The 19237-nt window shown below is 43.0% G+C and overlaps 1 protein-coding gene across 8 annotated transcripts in view; it reads right to left on the minus strand.

Annotated features, from left to right (window-relative positions):
• The window catches only part of KLHL13 (kelch like family member 13), an 80537-nt gene extending 62820 nt beyond the window's left edge, over nucleotides 1–17717 (minus strand). The window contains exons 1-6 of one of the 8 annotated variants that reach the window (XM_041485180.1): nucleotides 17629–17701; nucleotides 7407–7471; nucleotides 5804–5880; nucleotides 4235–4862; nucleotides 291–372; nucleotides 85–143 (exon numbers count right to left, since the gene is read on the minus strand). In XM_041485180.1, the coding sequence (XP_041341114.1) occupies nucleotides 85–104 (20 nt within the window). In that variant the 5' untranslated portion in view covers nucleotides 105–143; nucleotides 291–372; nucleotides 4235–4862; ... (1 more) ...; nucleotides 7407–7471; nucleotides 17629–17701. Of the gene's footprint in view, nucleotides 1–84; nucleotides 144–290; nucleotides 373–2608; nucleotides 2663–4234; nucleotides 4863–5803; nucleotides 5881–7406; nucleotides 7472–17628 lie in introns of those variants that run through there. The other 7 variants (XM_041485181.1, XM_041485183.1, XM_041485185.1 and 4 more) reach the window with 7 other exon arrangements.
• Nucleotides 17718–19237: the final 1520 nt, after the last annotated feature.

Below are 19237 nucleotides of genomic sequence, written 5' to 3' on the forward strand. Positions count from 1 at the left end.
TTATTCTAAATTAGAGAATAAAAATGATAATAATTCCCACATTAGCATTTTGAGCTTTTTAGAAAACACACGTCAGTTACTCACAAAGAGTCTCTCCACATCATCTCTGATAAGCGGAAATATCTCCTCTGTTCTTCATGCACCTGTAGTCAAACAGAAAAGAACTGAAGCAGAGTCACAGACAGACATCCCCAAATAGCACCTGGCTCTCTGATCCCATGGATTTTCACAAAACAAACCAAGATTTGTTCCAAACATTCACACATAATCTGTTTCCCCATTTCACTTACTTTCTCTGGTAAAATTACAGAGATGAAGGAGCACAAAAGCAAGAAAAGTGCTTCCTGTTTGCACGCATTAGGCTGCTCTTTGCTGTGGAAACAAGGATGAATTATGAAAACTAATCAAGTGAACAGAGAGCACATGCCCTAGATTTTTCAAATAATCTCTTGGTTTAACCCAGTTGTTCCTGAGCCTGCCTATCCCATGAACAATTTACTAAAATGGAAGCTGTGACTCATTAAAGGCACCTTTTAAGGGAGAAACAGCTCAAATTATTTATAAGCAAGACGTAATCACATTAATTTGTACAGAAGAGGCCAAAATCTTAATGACTTCCATTTCTAAGATCTAATACAGTTGATAAACAAACTCCTAATTCATTTTTTTTTTATGTCTCAGAAGTATGGTATCTTACAGCCTTTAACCAAAATGAAAGACTACAGACTATGTTCTGGCTTGTGAAATCATACCTCCATTTGATGGCCAGTGAAAAAGTTGTAACATTTCTATTTGCTGACATTTATTTATTAGCAAACATTGCAAAATATAAACTATGCAATACCCCTGAAAAGTGCCACACTTCAGATTTTTGGTCTTTTATATATTTTACATTTATAAACATAATTGAATGATAAAAACTTAGTAGCTATATGCATTGGGTATTTCTTTAAAGCAATTTGCTATTAATTCACAGCCCAAAGAAGAAATTCCTTTTTCTTAGTCAATACTTCAAAGATACAGAAGAAAATTTTTAGATAAGGTCACAGTGGCAGTTTATATATAACAGAAAATAAAAGCTTCTGCAAATCAGCCTCTCCCCTTCAAGTGCTCTGTACCATGACATATAAAATTTTGACTTCAGAGAGTAGACATAAGCTCTCCTAATTTAAGAGCCTGTCTAAAATCTTATTTTGCTAAAGCAGACTGAGACAATTTAGTGGAAAGAAATAGCACACAGTATTTGTAAGTATGAATTATAAATTCAGTGTATGCTTTGCAATACTTTAAACATGCCACAACTGAGACAGCATCAAACAGAATTGTTTAATAGCACCTAACTTGCCCACTCCCTCCCACTGATACTACAGCAGCTGGCAGAATAAAGTGGTTGTTAACTCTTGGTGTTGCTTGCACCGCAGGACATCCTCTTGTTTCAAATAAACGTAAGGTTCTCCTCTGTTAAAGAAATTTGCTGAGTAAATGGGATGGGTTTTATCCATCCTCTATTACCAAACTAGCATTCAGAAAGTGCCACATCACCTGAGCTGTTCTGCTACCATCATTACTCCATCATTTGTGAAGTCCTGTGTGATATGTAGTGTGGTGACTGCAATCAGGATGGGTGTTTAAATCTCAGTCCTTGTTTTACCAACCTGTGGACATTACACAGGCTTTTCTAATGAGACCAATACATTACACAACAGGACCAAGGGATCCAAAAATTCTATGCTAAAACAGAACTTTTCATACTCAGAAAAATTTTAGTTAATTTTCATCTTTAACAATAGAGCTTCTCTCATCCTCAGTGTTGATTCTACATTCCCAGCATACAAATATCAGAAATTCACATCTCTGCTTATACCTTTGCCACAGAAAGGACAAATCTGATCACCAGTACAAACTTGCAACCCCCTGCCAAGAACTGAATTTCTCACTACTGTGCAAGGTCCTGAGGTTTGCAGGGTTTGCTCTTGCAGCTGCTGTTATATTTTGCCATTATTCTTTCAGAAATGCCAAAAGAAGTACGTAAATTAATGAATAAGGATTCATTTCCTATATAAACCATTACATTTGTTCTAACCATCTTCAGCCTGAATACAGGAAGACAATTTAAAAGAGGACTGGTTGGGACCCATGTAAAATTGTTCAGCATTCCTGAGAACTACTTCTAATTCCAACTCCATAAAGCAAACAGACTACATGCATTGTCATATGCCACTGAATGCAACTCGTGTGGTGGATACCCTGTGAAGCTTTTTTTTATGCCTGTAATTCATCTGTCAGGAAGCTCTAGATTATTCAGGGTTGATAGTGCACGCTGCTTATGTAGGTTACTTGTATTAGTTACAGCCAACTCTTCAGAAACAACAGCAAATGAGTGACACAAGTCATGCCAAGGAGTGACAAAGTGTGCAGGGCACAGCCTAGGAAGCCATTAAATGCACAAGCCCACACATCCTCAGGGGCAAACGTGAGCACACAGGCACTATGAGAAACACTCATCAGGTCAGAGGCCAGACCTCAGCAAACATCACTCCGACAGCAGGCAAGCTGGGTTTAAATGATTGCCAGAAATCACAAAGCAGATGCTGGGACTTAGCCTTACCTACAGTGGTAACACAGTCCTTCCTCCAGCACAGCAGACAACCTGAATCAAAAACTAACAAAACACAGCTGCTGAAAACCAGAGTGCTCGTGAAACGCACGGGAGCAAGAGGCTGAGTTCTCGCTTGGGAACACTACTGAGGGCCACAGCCTCATGCTGCTTAGTTTCACCCAACTACCCCTTGCCTACCTTGTGCTGGACCAAACCACCAGCTGCACAAGCCACCAGCAAACAGCTGTGAGGGGACAAGCAGAGCCAGCACGGCCAGTGCTGCCTCCCACCAGAGGGACAGGGAGATGCTGCTCTCCAGGCAGCAGCAAATCCCCAGCACCCACTGGGCAAAGAGAGAAGGAAGCAGCACTGTCCCTTCCAGCAGCAACTGATTAAATCTGACATTGAACTGCACTCTTAAAGGAATGGCTTTAATCTGTAAATAAGTAATAAGAGAATCTCTCTCTAAATACAGAGAACATACACCTAAAAAAATATTATCATCTTAGAAGTCGAATGCAGACTAGCCTGATGTAGGCAGTTTTCAGCATGGACTTCGTACACGTTTCTGGAGAATAGCACAGCCTCCCAGTTTTTATAACAGGCATCAGAGTTGCATTACTCAAGAGCACCATTACCCTATATCAACTATCACCTGATAATCATTACCAAGTAAAATAATTTACTAACTTCCACCCATAAGCCAGCAGTATATAAGTACTTAAACATTTTCTGTAAAAATTGAGTCCAGACACAAAAGAACCCCTATATTATAGACTACAGAAAGTACAACTTAAGCTACCAATTAGCTTCAGTCAGACAAAGTGCTGCATTTTGAAAAATAAAGGAAGCCAACAATCAAAATACAACTTTAAGTGGCAGAACACATATTATCCTAATGGAAATTTTGCAGTTGTGAAGAAGTCTTACCCACCAAAAGCAGTGCTACCATGCTTGTCAACTGCAGTTACAGGATGGCCTTCATTAATATACTTTAAAAATGTGTTTGATAAAAATTTTATTCAACATATTCTAGAAACTCAAAATAAAACAAGCTTCAGCACACTCACACAAGCTTAGAAGTCTGCAGTAATATTTCAAGTATTAAAAAACCCCAAGCTTCTTGGTATAGCATTTCACTCACACAGAAAGAGAAAACAGTTCCCTGAAGCAGATGAAGTCATTAATACACCACGTATAAATCACACCTAAGTAAAACACCTGCAGTTTAAAATGGCACCAAAGGCAAGAAGAAAATGCTGTGTTGTATTGAATAGCTGTGCTAAGCCTAACAGACCTCGGTTGGATGCCCTTATATTATACTCTTAACACTGGGAGCTTCAACAATTACAGCATAGTGCAACCCAGTCCCAAGGAATGAATGGATTTCTCTCCCATTCCCTTGAGCGTTAACGAGATCATCTTCCCACACTGCAATCCCAGCCTGGGACCAAAGAGAAGGGGAGAAGGAATAGGCTGCAGACGACACACCACAGTGACACTGAGTCTAAGATGCCAGCACAGGGAGGGGACAAGGATGCAGCAGGGACCAGTGCCCCAAAACACAAGAAAGCAAGCGTGAGACAAGCCAGCTCCCTGCGAGAGCCACAATGACCTGACAGGTTAGTGACTCACCCGGGTTCACATCAGCTCTGGTCCTGGACAGCTGCACTGCTCTGTCTCTTCTGCCCTTGGCTCAAACATCTGCATCCTCTTGTCATCCCCAGCTGCAGACCCAAGCATTGTTCAGAGCTGTGCACAGCACCCAGATTGTCTGTCAGTGGCAGCTGCCCAAAATGCTGTTGTCCTCCTACGGTTGCTCCTACAGCCACAATGCAGAGCAGGCCCCTACCAGTGACAATGCCCACAACTCCTGTTGTTTGCTGTGTGCAGACCACAAAGCAGCTTCCATGCCACCCCTCTCCCAAAGGTAATGTGAGCTTCTGCCTCTATGCTTATGACTGGAGGAAGGTTTTTAATCATTACCTCCCAAGAGGGCTAACAGTACAAAGTTAGGAGTTCCATTCTCCAGGAACTCCGTTCTGGACAGTCTGTGTCACAGACTCAGAGGCACCAACTGCTGCTCTGGAAGCGTTAATGAAAAGGCCAGTTCACATCAAATGGGAAACAAGTGATAAAAACAGGAAGTAAAAGTCTGAAAAGCCTCCTAGTAAAACAATGCACACACACTTCAGCAGACTTCACAAGATTCAGAAATCTTCCAGCCTTCACAAGCGACTCCCGGATAGCCAGTGTACATTACCTGGCAATAAAAGCAAAAAAAGTTCACAACATTAAAGCCCATTTCCCCATCTTCTGCTGTAAACCTTTTGGCACCCTCTCCTACATCACATACCAGAGTATCAGAACCACCTGCATCACTGAGAAATTGAATCCTTGGTATTTCCATATTGCTACTATTCAAGTATCCTTATGACAAGGCACCTTGGAATCACTTTCCACTGAACTCCAAGCCTTCCCACCTGTTATTTCCATCAACAACGTCCTTTACCTGGAGGCTTCTCCTAATCTACATATGCAAATAAAGGCCTGAGAAAAATGCTCCTAGATGAAGTTAGTCAGTCTGATTTCCAACAGCAATCACTGTTAGCAAGCTTCCTAATTTTGCAGAGCTGTTATGGGCGAAGGTGGAAGCTAAGAGAACACCAGGCTGCAGATCAACTTAGAGGCATTAGTTTTCCTTTATTTTCTTTCTAAAGCTATTCTGAGCAGACCTTGAAATGGCACAAACACTGAACTGACAATTCAGGACACACTAGGTCAGAAATGCAGCCAGAGCACAACACAGCACACACCACTCACTGTCTTATCATAAGGCTCACAAATGACATGAGAGCTGAGTAGGATGCACTTCACATGTTGGTCATTCAGCTTTAGTTAGTGGCATATGGATGTTTTCTAACACAAGAGCTTTAAAAGCAAAATGAGGTTTGGATTTTTGATCCTTGTGCTAGAAATGGACATTAAGGACTTCTCAAACACAAGGATCTTGAACACCCGTACAACAGTCCAGCTTTTTTGGTTCAAATAACCACCTTGAAGGAAAGACCAGAAGAGAAGCCATGCAACCTTTAGATAACTGATTAGCAGGGAGCAAAAAAAAACAGGATCATTCTAGATGTCCCAACCTCTCAGACAGTGAATTTGCTAAATAAGACAGTTCAAAATGAAGCAATATTTTACCTCTGAGCAGTGCAGCTTAAATTGTGAGCTCAGTCAATCCACGATCAGAAAAAGTAAATTGAAGCTTTAGCTGCATTCTGGAAAAATTTCAAAGCTATTTAATATTCTACAAATATATACATTTATCTTTCTCAGGCAAGCTGAACAAACTTCTCAGAAAGCCAAAAGTAATCAGTCTTAGCAGAATCTGCTTGGAGTTACATACCCTACTTTGTACAAAGCACTAAGCTTCCTGTGTCTTTATCAGCTCTCCTAATAAAGAACACATCAGCTCTGTGATTTGATCTACAAGAATTTAACAAATATAGCTTGTTCATCAAAAGAGTCCAGATATTTTCAAGATATTCACAATGTCTAACATCTCAAGTATATAAACCAGCTTTTGAAAGACCTTGGAAAAAAACTGTTCCCACAGAAGAATTAAACAATATATGGTCAGAGTCCTACAAAAGAAAATAAAATATTTTTTTCATTTGAACATTTGCATGTTAAGTATTTACATTCCTGTGAAGAGTTTAGATTACAGGAGTTTTCAGGAGATGTACATTTCCAATGGACTAATCCAAATTATTATATGTAACAATACAAAAGCCTTCTAATTTCTGTCCCAGTGAAGGCTGACAAATTGTGTAAGTTTTCCACAGACACTGTTGACACTTTACAAACATATTACTCACCCACACAGTCTCTCAAGTAATCTATTTTGTACCAGGAAAATTAATCAGAATAATTTTCAATGTGCTAATTTAAGGATGTCTACTGCAACATCTGGAAAAGGCTATGTAAAGAGTACAGAGCACATACATACATGAATATTTACACATCCTTCAAACTAGGAAGTCTCAGGCTACCAACAACAGAAAAATATCTGAATATTTGGATCAACACTCAAGAATATCTTCAAAGCTATCTTGCTTTCTTGGCTACACAAACTGCTTGATCAACCTCTGTTACACACTAAGTTTCATATAAAAGCACCACACAAAATTCAGCCAGGAAAGCTCAGACTGAAGACCTAATCAGCCAGGCTACCTGTCTAACAGCAGACAATTAAGGAGCAGTGGCAGTGAAAGGACACTGCCTTCTGCAGCTTCCCTCTGTCAGGGTTTTAGGGACTTCCTCCCACAATGAGTGTCTGGAATTCAGCCTTGAGCACTTCAAAATTCACTTTTTTCTTCCACTAATTTGTCTAATCACATTTCAATCTAATTTGCACTCAAGATATCCCATTACAATGGAGTCTTGATATAATTATACACTGGGTAACAACGGAGTCTCACAATATAATTACACATTACAGGAAAGCATCCTTCAGCTACCACCTCAATAATTTCCTAGTGCACCACCCATAGCAGCTTCCCACCTCCAATGTCATACTGACTGCAGAGACTTCCCCACTACAGTTTCCCAGAGAATGCTCCCCTGCTGGTCCTCCCCTCTGACCTACTGTTCTGCCTCTTTACTGCCTGGAAAGCTGGGAGCACCTGCACACCCAGCTACACAATGTGTGCCTGGTTGTGTTAATTGAACAGGAATGGTTTCACTGGGGTTTAGTCACTAAAAGAAAATTATTTGCATACACAAAGTATCTCAACTTTCTTACTGTTCATGGCAGGATCCCAGGGCTATGTTTTGCCATTCCCAAGCAGTCCAGGTTAATTTTGACATCTAGAACAAGGTTTGGGAAGAGAAAAAAATTGTCACACACGTTTGCACACTATTATCCGCTGTAGATGTTATTTTAAAGAACTGCAAGGCAGAGCATCTCCAACAGAGTTAACTATTGGCTTCTGCAGCCCTTTGAGCTCTGTCTCTAGTGTGAGTGGAAAATTGGATAGCTCCACTTCTTGCCTGAAGGGAAAGTTCACATAACTCACTAAAAATCTGCGGCATCCTGCTCTTTTCCATGTGTATGGAATATTTCATACAGCATCCCACAAGATCACAGCTCCATATAAAAATCTATTTCAACAGTAGCACTGAAGAAAAAAAGTCAGATCTAATTTTTGGTTTGAAGCTACTCAGGCAGACACTGTTTCAGAATCACAGCCACCACTTCATGTCAATCACTAAGTGCATACAAGCCACAGGAGGTACACAAGTCCTAACAGAAGTAAAACCTTGCACCATGATCCCAAGCCAAGCCCCCTCCTCAGAAATTCCCCCCAGCAGCTGTTACCACAGCAGGAAGCTCTGGCTGGGCTTGCACAGAGAGCACCAGTCACAGCAGAGCTGAAACAGCACAAAGTTCCAGTGAAAAATCATCTTACAGCCATGAACAATGGCATAGAGGGATTTAGGAGGAGACACTGCACTTCTTTTTAATGCTGAAAATATAGCACAACCAATTTGAAAGGAAAACAGCAAGCAGTTACCCCAAAACACAAGGAGCAATCAGCAGTTCTGTTATTTGCACTGGCATTAATTTTTAAAAAATTTCATTCTAACGTAAAGCAGAGTGAAGAAATGCTGGCAATAACGCTGCTGGCTTTCATTTCCTCTGCATTTCCTCTCAGAAAAAGAAAAAAACCAAAAACATTGCACTTGGTAAACCATATTCTCACACTGTTAGCACCAGAAAGTGAGGGTCACTCCTATAATTCAATGAATGAACAGTATTTTTTTCAATTACAAGCCCTTGCCAATCAAATAATTCATCCAGTTAAAACAATAAAGCAATATTAACAACAAAATCACATAGGAAAGTGCAGGTTAACCAATAATAATGGATCAGAAGCACTATGGACATTTAAACTTCTTAACCAAAACAAAGGGTTTACCTGAAGATAAGGGGCTACGGCAGTCTTATTTTATGAAACTTTTAGTACTCCTTCTTAAAATGTGTCAAATTATTTTGCTCTTATATATGCACAGCTATGGATGGCAGCCATCAGAATGATTGATGTTCCAGAACTAAAATACCATTGTGTCAGAAATGACACACCATTCACCAGGAAGCCTCTCACACAGTTTGTTTTATGTTTTGGTGAAGAAGGCCAGAAAGTTAGAAAGTAGTTTCTGATGGTTTCTTACTCCCCTTAAAACCAGCAGTAAGATCCAGCTGCCCCCCCCATCCCCTATGAGCACATTTTGCCCAACCTGCAGGGTGGCAGAGCCGTGTCAGGCTGCTCCAGTGACACACGAGCATTACACTGCAGGGCCTCGTGAAAGGCTCTTAGTAACAAAAAACTCAAACAACGTCAGACTTGTTAGACACATCTGGGATGGCACTGAAACAATAAAGTCAATACAAATACAGCATTTTCTCCTCTGACCCATTCATTTTTTCCTCCTCCCACTTCTTTTTCTGCCATTATTTATTCCTGACTCCTTGTTTAGGACTGTGAAGTGTTGTCATGCAATCTCTTACCTTCACATTCATGTTTTCCAGCCCAACTCCCTCCTACCATTAATTTTACTAATGAATAATAAATCTGAACTAGTAGTGGGAACTGGTTACAACCAAAACGTGGACTCTTCTGTACACACGTGGGAAAGACAAGGCACTGCTGCACAGCAGCCCCTCACCACGTGCCCTGGCACCAGGCAGCACCACCACAAGGGTGCCAGCATTGCCATCCCCTGCTTCCACATGAAATATATCTAAATTTAGTCACTTCTTTCACTCCACACCCGCAGATCATTACAGCCTAACCAGAAAAAACACTATTTCTCATGAGGATCTTGAAGAGGTATTTTCTTATTTCAGCTGTAATCGCAGGGTTATCTGCAGGGAGAAACCACATTTCTGCCTCCAAGCAGCCCTTCAGCTTGTGAACCTCTGCCCTAGGTTTGGGTCTCCTCCTCTAAGAACAGCTGTGCCATGGAAGAGCTCAGCACCCTTGGCTGCTTGTCCCTGCTCTCTGCCATAAGGCTCCAGCTGAGCTGCTCTTAAGTACTTTCTAACCTATTTACTCAGGATCAACCAATACAAAGAGTGATTATTTAGGCTGTTAAAACCACTCCAGCTTATTTTGGTTGACATTCTGCAGAACAGCTCACATAAATGTCTAAGCTGCCAGAATTAAGGTTTACAACCCCCTTACTGAAATATTTTCTGCTCCTACAAACTAGGAATGGTATCCAACAGCAAGAGAAAGCCAGCAGCAGACAAGAAATCCCTGCTGTCATCCCAAAAGAAGCCAGGGCATTTGGCACACTCATCACCGAATAAATCAATTTTAAGAGCAGGACAACTCCAGGGTACATCTGCTCAGCCCTTTCTCTCAGAGAAGACATAACTTGGAGTTCCATGAGCCAGGAGAGCCATGTAAGCACCTACAATAACACTTAACACAAACCCCTGGCTTGGAGGAAGGCAAGACATACTATGCTGGTAAAAGTCCACCACATAGCCTTAAGGCTACAAGAAAGAGAAAAAATGTTACCACCACAGGCCAGACTACTTGCTTACTAAGGTCTTACCAACAGTTGCAACTGTTCCTGTATACAGTCATACCCACCCCACCCACTGCCACCAAACCCCAGAAAAATAACCAGTGGAACAAAAGACTACATCAGCATAGCAAGATTTGGGAAGGGAACAAAAACTGCCTTTTCGTTCTGCACATGGGAGGCGCTGTCATAACAAGGTCTTGGTGCATCACTGTGGCTCTTAATTATCATCAAGCAGACACACCAGCTGGAACACTGTGATAAAAAGGAATGGCAGTAGGAACATAAAATCTCAGAGTCCTTACCTTCTTGCTAAAGGGAAGTGTTGGGGGGTTGTACTATGGTTCATTTAAAGCCTCACATCAAACTCCTCCACATATCAAAATTCAAATTAAGACAAGGTACTAGAGCATCCCTGAAAAAATATTTGCAAAGATACAGGCCAGGCTCTCTTGTAGTAAGTGGTACCACCAACATCACTGAGATAAATGATGAGATAACAACACTTCTACCAACCCCAAGACAGATGATAACATGATCATCTCATTACTCTTATCCTTTAAATAACAGAACTCGGTTTGGACATTAAAGACAGAATTCTCAGACTCAGGAGTAAAATATGGCACCAAGCCTCACTTGAATCACAAAACTCCCTACAACAGTCCTTTTATCATTACAGATGTCAGTGTTTGGTACCAATAAAGAATAGAGACAGTGATTGCTGGCACATTTACTTCCCCATGACAAAGGTGAGTAACCAAAAGAGACTGGTCAGATTTGCAGAGCCACCAAGGGAGCAGCGTAAGGCAGCTCAAGCAACCTGGTAAACTCAATATTGTTGACTTATCTATATTTATCCTTTGATTCCTTTGTAGTTTAAGCATTTAATTCCTAATTTCCAGCTTCAATGTGTAAGCTTGCAAAGTCTTTTGTTTGTATGTCTCATAGGACATACACCCTGGTGGAAATACTTTAATTCCACTATATAAAAACAAGCTTTACTTAGAACAGCAAACACAAGAGCCCAGATTAAATTTCTAACCATAAAATCATTGTTATATTATAAATTGAAGACTGAAGAGAGCAAAACCAGTAATATTGTTCCTGTTAAAAACTTAAAACATAAACAAGCAATAAAATACAGTTGTTAATAAGTGTCAGCAATACAACCTGACATGTATTTTGTAACTTGCAGTTGCTACTACTTAAGTTACTCACTAACACTGAGATGAAAGATGATGGGGGGTGGTGGGCATAAACTATTAACGCAAGTCTTCCACAATTCTGGCACCACGGTGGATAATCAGCTTCTAAAAAAAAAAAAAGAAATATATATACAGAACACATGCCCACGTCTGTAGGATTCTAGTGCTGCTCGCAGCTTTCTTTAAATAACGGATGTGCTACTCACTTCCTCAATTCTATTCAAAAACTGTGGGCAGCCAAAAGCTTGCCCAGAACCACGTGTTTTGTAACACTGAAACTGGTTGAGCATCAGGCACTGAGAAGCCAAAAGTTGACAAGGCAGAAGAGCAACCCATTTCTCCCTCTTGGCTCCCTTCAAGAGCCATCTTGCTGACAGATACCTTCAAGGTATCTGTCAGCAAGATGCAGGGGAGTGTTTGAATCCTCCAGAACTAAGAAAAAGTTTTCTCCCTTCCTTAATGTAGTGTAGAATTTCTGCTTTAATAAAAATATTTACCTGAAAACGTGAATTTAAATGCTACATGGATCATTCAGCTTCCTCACAGATGGAAAGCTAATTGGAGAACAGCAATCCCAGGAAGGGTTCTTTAATGGCATCTGGAAACATGACAAGTTTGAAGTGGAAGCAATGCCCTGGTCCTGCTGAGCTGAGTTTGATACTCCATCCCCAGCATCTGCTGTGAGAAGCTGAGCTGTTTTCCCTCCACTCACCTCCTGACATGATTCCTGCCTCTACCTGCAAGAGCAGTAGCAAGGTGTAGCCACAGGGTGAGTTAGCAAACTCATAAAAACATTTCTGAGTGGGTAGGTTTCCCATGAGCTAAGCAGCATGAAAGAAATCATCCTGCAATCACTGAAGCATTAGCTCTGCCAATGGAGCTGCCCCAGGAGATCAGGGCACAAGGCAGGAACACCCAGAGGCACATTTGATGAATTACCTGCAGCACCAAACTGTTTCCAAAGTCTCCAGCATCAGATTTTGCTGTCTGAGTATGAATCTTCTGCTTAATTTTCAATCCCTAACAAGTTTATGAAGAAGCTTGAAATCTGAAATATTTTGCATTGTTTTCTTACAGAATTATTTTCAAATGTAAAAAACATACTGCAATCATATATGACAGAACCAGAGCTTCAACTTCAGAATGCCAGTACAGTAAAAACATGCTGGGTATTTCAGATCATCATCTTAACATACTGCTGGATACCTCCATTAACATTATCAGATAAGGTCAGTTATTGAAAGGAGTCAAAGTTCTCACAATACTGAATTAAAAGCATGTGGAACACATTCAGCTTAAACTAGAACACACAACTCACATGGAGATCCCAAAGAACAACCAGGACAAAGGAACTGGGTTGCAATTCACATTTATCCTTGCTTTTTTCAGCCTGTAAGATTCTCTCTAATATTTAATCATAATTGCTCACACTAATTCTGCTGAATTTTTTCATCACATAGCACCTCACCTTCCTCATAACAATTTGCACTTGACCAGATGGCTTTGGTGTGAATTAAGCTCATTTACTATGCACCATGGTTTTCACTTGTCATGATGCTAAATCCTGGTCTGCGATTTCTGAATAATAGACTGATAAAATGAGTGTATCTTCATCACCAAGAAAAAAGGAACAAAGTTCTTTCCCCACTGCTTAGCAAAGATGGAAATTAACATTCATAACAAGACTCACATGATGAGCAGCTGAGTACTGCAATATTTGTTAGAACACACACTTTTAAGTCCTCTGAGCAAGGACAGGCACTCAAACCACGCCATCCCTAGTTTTAACCATGAGATCCACACACCACAGTCCCATAAGCTTTGTGCCAGCTGTTTCCCTTCTTGCAAGGTGGAACAGCTTAGACAGGACCTCTGTCCCAAAGCAGCTTACACCTCCCACTTCAGGCAAATAAAGAGACTTCTGAGAGGCAGGACAAACTAGTCCATATGCCAGGAGGCAGGAGCCAAAGCAAGTGTCTGACATCACAGGTAAATAGTCCTGCTGCTTTGCCTACTGACAACCAGGTCTGCTCTGGTCTCATCCACACCTGCACAGAGAACAGCAGCAGTTCTGCTCTGCCAGTTGCCTTCCATGTGCAACACTGTCTGGGCACCCTCCAGAGAAGGAACTCTTGAAAAGGGAGAGCAAAATGTGCAACGTGACAAACCAAGCAGGCATGGGGCACCTGGTAAGATTGATGCTCTTTAAGAAGGAAATGGAGAAAGGTCTGAAGTTTTCCCCAAAATTTAAGCAGCTAAAAGTCAGGGCAAAAGCTCTAAAAACTTATTTAAAAGCAAAACTTCTGTTCACAAGCTATTTTCATTTGTACTTTCTCCTGTACATAAGTTTGTTCATATTTAAAATATTTCACATTAAAGAAACCAAGCAGAATAGCTGGCATTGCCAAACAAATCTTGCATTTCACAACTACAGAACACACCACCAAGCAGCTGCATCCGTCACAAAGAAGGTAAAACAAAAGCCCCAAGGAATCATATGACCATTGTCATTAGTATTAACAAAGCACTGCTTCCATAAAAAGAAATTGAATTACGTATTTCCTACAGCAAGTTTAAAGCAAAAACCTCAACAATATAAATCAGTAGCTGGGGCATTCTTCAAAAAGCAGTACAGCTAACTCACTGGAAAACAACTTCTCAAACAGGCATCGAAGACATCAAATTCATGACAGGGCACTGAACATGGAAAATCACCCAAATTTTCTTAGTTAGTCATTTGAAATACATGAGTCAATTAAAGGAGTCAGGTTTAAATTTTGTTGCAGGTTGCAAGCTCCTCCTGCGTTCAAACAGGTCCCTTTCCACCTCAAAAATCAAGAGCTATCTTCAGGAAATCCACTTCTGGCACACTTCTGTCACCAACACCAAGTCACACATTCCAATTCCCCGTATCTCCCACCCCAATGCACTCATAGCCTGGTTGCCCTGTCAGAACCTCCTGGTACAGGATATTGGCTGTCTGCACTGCATGGCACAGGCACACTTTCACCCCAAAACACCTCCTACTCTGTAAAGCCCTGAGAGACAAAGCTTTATGAAAATAATTCATAATATTTCATAATCATGAATAATTTCATAATCATAATTCATAATAATTCAGATAAAACTGGAAAATTTTTCAATTCCACTGAATACCCACTGAAAGCGTGCCTTTGCACCAGAGGCTACAATCTAACACTGGTTAATTACTTTGTAGCTTTTCAAAGACACTTAGCTTAAGGCGAGCCAAGAAAAAAGTTTCTTCTACTGCAGTGTTTCTAATTTATCCACAAAGCTCTAATCTCATAATTTTAATCAACCTATTGCATCGTAAATAGTTAAAAAGAAAACCATAAAAATGTTTCCAGTCAGTACTCTGACAATGCAATACAGCTGTGAGAATGAAAAAGACCTGAAAGTAGAGAACCTTGAAAGGAAAGCAGAACATATGTTGCCCCATCTATTTAAGCTTTTACCTCCCACTCACACTGACACCCATGAACACTATGCCAGATCTGTGATAAAAGCATCCATCCCTGTGAACCCAGCCCCAGGCTGTCTAAATCAACTCTGATAAGCTATTAAGAGTCATTAGAAAAGTTTTCCACTATTGATACAGTGAAACAGCCAAACACTGAATATGTTCTGAGGCTGCTATTCTTAAAACACTTCATAATTTTTCAATTTTTGCCATAGTGCAGTTTCACAGTAAGTTTTGCCTGCACAGATACATCATCTAAAGGGAAGGGAGGAAAAAAAAGCCATATAGTAGGCATCACAACTATTTCAGCAACCTAACAACCATGAAAAACACGAGCATTTCTGACAGCTTTGCTTGTGGTGTTTGTGGAGGTGATGGAGTAGTGCTAGCAGAAACTCTCCCAGCAGAACACGCTGCAGATTCCTTGGAATCCCTACCAACACTTTTTTTGTAGTGTTGATTAATGATCCCTTTCTATCAGCTAGACCACACCAAGAACACAGAGCCCTGGAGGGTAACTTCAATGATACCTTTAGATCCACACAACCTGGGCTTGATCACCATTGTCAAAGAAACCAAAGAAGTATTGAATTACACTGAGATATATTCAACATGAGATAGCTTGTTGATTTTTTTATTTTTAAGAACTCCAGCATTTTTCTCAGCCTGTTGGAAAACAAAAACTAAAAAATCACACTTGTGACTAGAATTCACAGAACAATTTGGGTTGGTAGGGACCTCAAACATCACCTGGTTCCAATCCCCCTGCCATGGGCAGGGACATCTCCCACTACACCAGGGTGCTCAATACCCCATCCAACCTGGCCTGGAATTCAGGGGGAAAAGGCAAGGCCTTACTCTGCCCAACCCCACTGTGCCTCTAGACAGGTCATGTGCCAGCAGAAGAACCCTTCCTGCAGAGCTCCAGCTCACTTCCCCTCTGAGCCTCCCCTCCCAGCTGCACACACTCCCTCCTCCCCTGCTTGGCCCCCTCCCCGGCTGCCTGAGACCATCCCAGTGCTCAGCATTGCTCCACGGACCTGCTCTGCTGGCATCTGGGGGATTCCACTGCAAACCAGACCAGGGAATCTGGGCCCTTTTCCTCCGGTTGGGTACATTTGCTGATCTGTTTCATACATCACCAGAAGTTGTGCCAATGAATTGCAGAAGTCTCCAAGCCACAATTACTGCTACAGATCAGGTACGGTTGAACTACAGCCTCAGATGACATTCAGTTTAGTGAATCTTTACAGAAGAGCAGAAGAAATGATTTAAAGGAATAATAATAATAAAAAAACCTGGCAGGGGCAAAGTCACTTTAATTCATTTCTGACACCTAGAGTCATTGGCTCACTAGAAGCAGTCTTGCTTCTTTCAAGCAGAGCAGCATGCTAATTTGTGCTGGCACCTCACTACAATTTTGTGAACTTTAGAAGTGAAGGAAAATGTTTAGAAGCACAATTTTGAAAATCATAGAATCAAAGAGATCACAAGAAGTGCATTCAGGATAGCATTTAATCCAAGTTACTACACAATTTTTTTTACTATCAACACTCTGCAGCATATTCTAGTATTAAACAGGACTGCAGAACAAGCTCTACCATGAAATCAGAGAAGTGGGAAGAGTGCCCCGAAGGTTATTCATTAGCATTATCTCTGTGCGTAGCTCACTGGGGAAAGAATAAGGAAAACTCCTCTGTGGCATTCTATTCAAATGTATGAGGCATATTTAAATGAGTGAGGGAAGTATTTCTGATGCAGATTTCACAGCAGGTCTAAGACAGCATCACTTTCATTAACACTCAGAACATCCAAGCTGAAGAGCCCTTTGCCATACAAAACTGAACAAGATGCGCACCTTGCGTCTCCTGAATTATACAAAGGAGCCGAGCCAAGACTCCTAGAGTTCTTAAGTTAACATCGCACTTTTCATACGGAGGCGAAACGTCCTGAACAGTACCTACTAAAAACGGAGCTTGGCCTAAATTTTATGAGAACAGGGAGAAGAGGAAACTGACAAGGTAATTACAACCTACAGCTACGTCCCCCTTTCCAATGGCTGCATCTCAGAACTAATCCCCAAAACTCCTTCCTGCACCCAGACCTCATCCAGCCTATTTAAGGGCCAGGGAACAATAAACACTGACGAGCAGAAGGGGCCGGGTGAAGGAAGAGAACGATTACAATGGCTGCACACAAAGCCTGGAAAAAGAGAGTTAAAGACACTTTTTGCGAGCGGCACAAGCTCCGCAGCCCGCCAGCCGCGACCCCGGCCGGGACACTCCCGCTGCGTCCCCAGCCGCTCCCAGCGGTGACCCCCGTCCTGCCGGACCCGTCCCTGCCCCGCCGGGCACGGGCACTCCGGCTCTGCCCCGCACCGAGCACCCCTCGCTGGTCCCCGTGCAGCCACCGCCGTCCGCGCCCCCTCCCCAGCGGCACCGCACTGCCCCACGCCGCCCCCGGCACGGGGCTCACCGCCCGCCGCCCCCGAAGTGCACCCGGGACACGCCGCTCCCGTCCCGCCCGCAGGGAGCCCCCGCCGCCGGCAGCGCTGCCCCGCGGCCTGCAGCGGCCCCCGGTGAACGCAGCCCCTCGGGGCAGCCCCTCGGGTGCGAGGCAGCCCCCCCGCCGCTCACTGAGTACGGCCCCGCTCCCCCCGCGGCCGCAGAGGCCCCGCAGGACGCGGCCCCGCCGGGCCCCCGAGCGGGACAGAGCCGAGCCGGGTCCCCGCGCCTCGCCCTCACCTGCGGCTGCGGCCGTCCGGCCCCGGCCGCGGTCCCGCTCCGGAGCGTCCCCGAAGTGCCGAGCGCGGCCCCGCTCCCCGCGCGCGCCCGGCCCGCCCCGCCCGGCCTCGCGTCATCGCACGGCGGGGCGCACTGCGCCTGCGCGGGGCGGGGCGGCGGGGAGAGAGGCGGGGCCCGGGTAAAGGGGCGGGGCCTCTGTGAGGGGAAAGAGACTGAGGGAGAGGTGGAGGGAGGGAAGGAGGAAAAGAGGGGAAGGGTCTCGGTGCACAGGGGTAGCAGGTCTGCTAGCAGGGCTTGTCTCCAGCAGCTCGGTGCTCCAGAAGAGCTGCTGGAACAGCAGAGAGGACAGAAAGAGGCAGCAACCCTCATAAAATCACAGAATGGTTTGGGTTGGAAGGGACCTCAAAGACAATCCTGTTCCAGCCCCTTGCCATGGGCAGGACACCTTCCACTAGACCAGGCTGCTCCAAGCCCCATCCAGCCTGGCCTTGGACATTTCCCAGAATGGGGCACCCACAGCTTCTCTATGCCAGTGCCTCAAACAAACCTCAAAGTAGATAATTTCTTCCCAATATCTAATCTAAACCTGCTCTCTTTCAGTTTGAAGCCATTCCCCCCTGTCCTGTCCTACACTTCCCAATGAAGTTCCCCTCTCCATCTTCCTTGTTGTCCCCTCTCAGACACTCTCCAAGTCCTTAGTAGCCTAGTGAATGCGAATGATAGACACACAAAAACATCTCCTTGTGTTCTCCAGGGGATTCATTTGGGATCAGCAACATTACCAGGTGAAAGGCAAGCCACAAGCTGCTCCCCTGAACAGAGTGTTGGCTCCTGGAAAGCTCAGAATTGCTTCACCTGTTCCCATAACGCTGGAGGATGCTAACCCTGAATTTTCTTCACAGTCCTCTCCCTTTTTCATGTGGCCACATCTTTGATTTGGGAACTGCTGTTCTTCTGCCGTTCTGCCTGTATTGTTTCCTGTAAACACACCTTTAATTACTGAACCCCCAACATTCAGCAAATTTTTTTGACTGCAGGTAATCTTAGGGCAAATAATGCCTTAGTTAAACCCAGCCAACCCTAATGAAGTTATAGGAATTTTAGCAATGCAATTGAGGGCAGAACTTATTGCAAAACTAATTATGAAGCCATAGGTAACCTTGCAGCCAAGACTGCAACCAGCTTCTCATTCTTTTAACCCTGGAGGAAAAGTTGAAACGCCTATGAGACCATAACACACCATTTCAGAGTTGTGTATGTCTGACAACACTTGCTTTTAAAGCTGTTTTTTATCTGGACATTTTTTGCACTGGCTTATCAAAGCCAGTGCAGCATCAATCTCAGAGCAAAAGCTATCCTGGTTGAGTAACTCTCTAACAGATTTTGCTATGGGCAGTTTTGGGTTCCCTTCTGTTCTCCTCACGTCACTGAAAGCAACTGAAGCAAATTCAGCACAGGGAGCCAATTCACCTCTGCTCTGAAGCTGACAAGAAAATCAGTATCTCAGTTGCAGAAGAGAACATTTTTTGTGTATATCTTTTGTGTATATTTTTCCAACTCCTGTCTTTGAAAATGACCTCTGGCATGAGCCAGTGATAGTCTTGACTTA

This window comes from Pyrgilauda ruficollis, unplaced genomic scaffold (genome assembly GCF_017590135.1).
Source record: "Pyrgilauda ruficollis isolate IOZ18807 unplaced genomic scaffold, ASM1759013v1 scaffold7, whole genome shotgun sequence".
In the NCBI taxonomy this organism is placed as follows: Eukaryota; Metazoa; Chordata; class Aves; order Passeriformes; family Passeridae; genus Pyrgilauda; species Pyrgilauda ruficollis.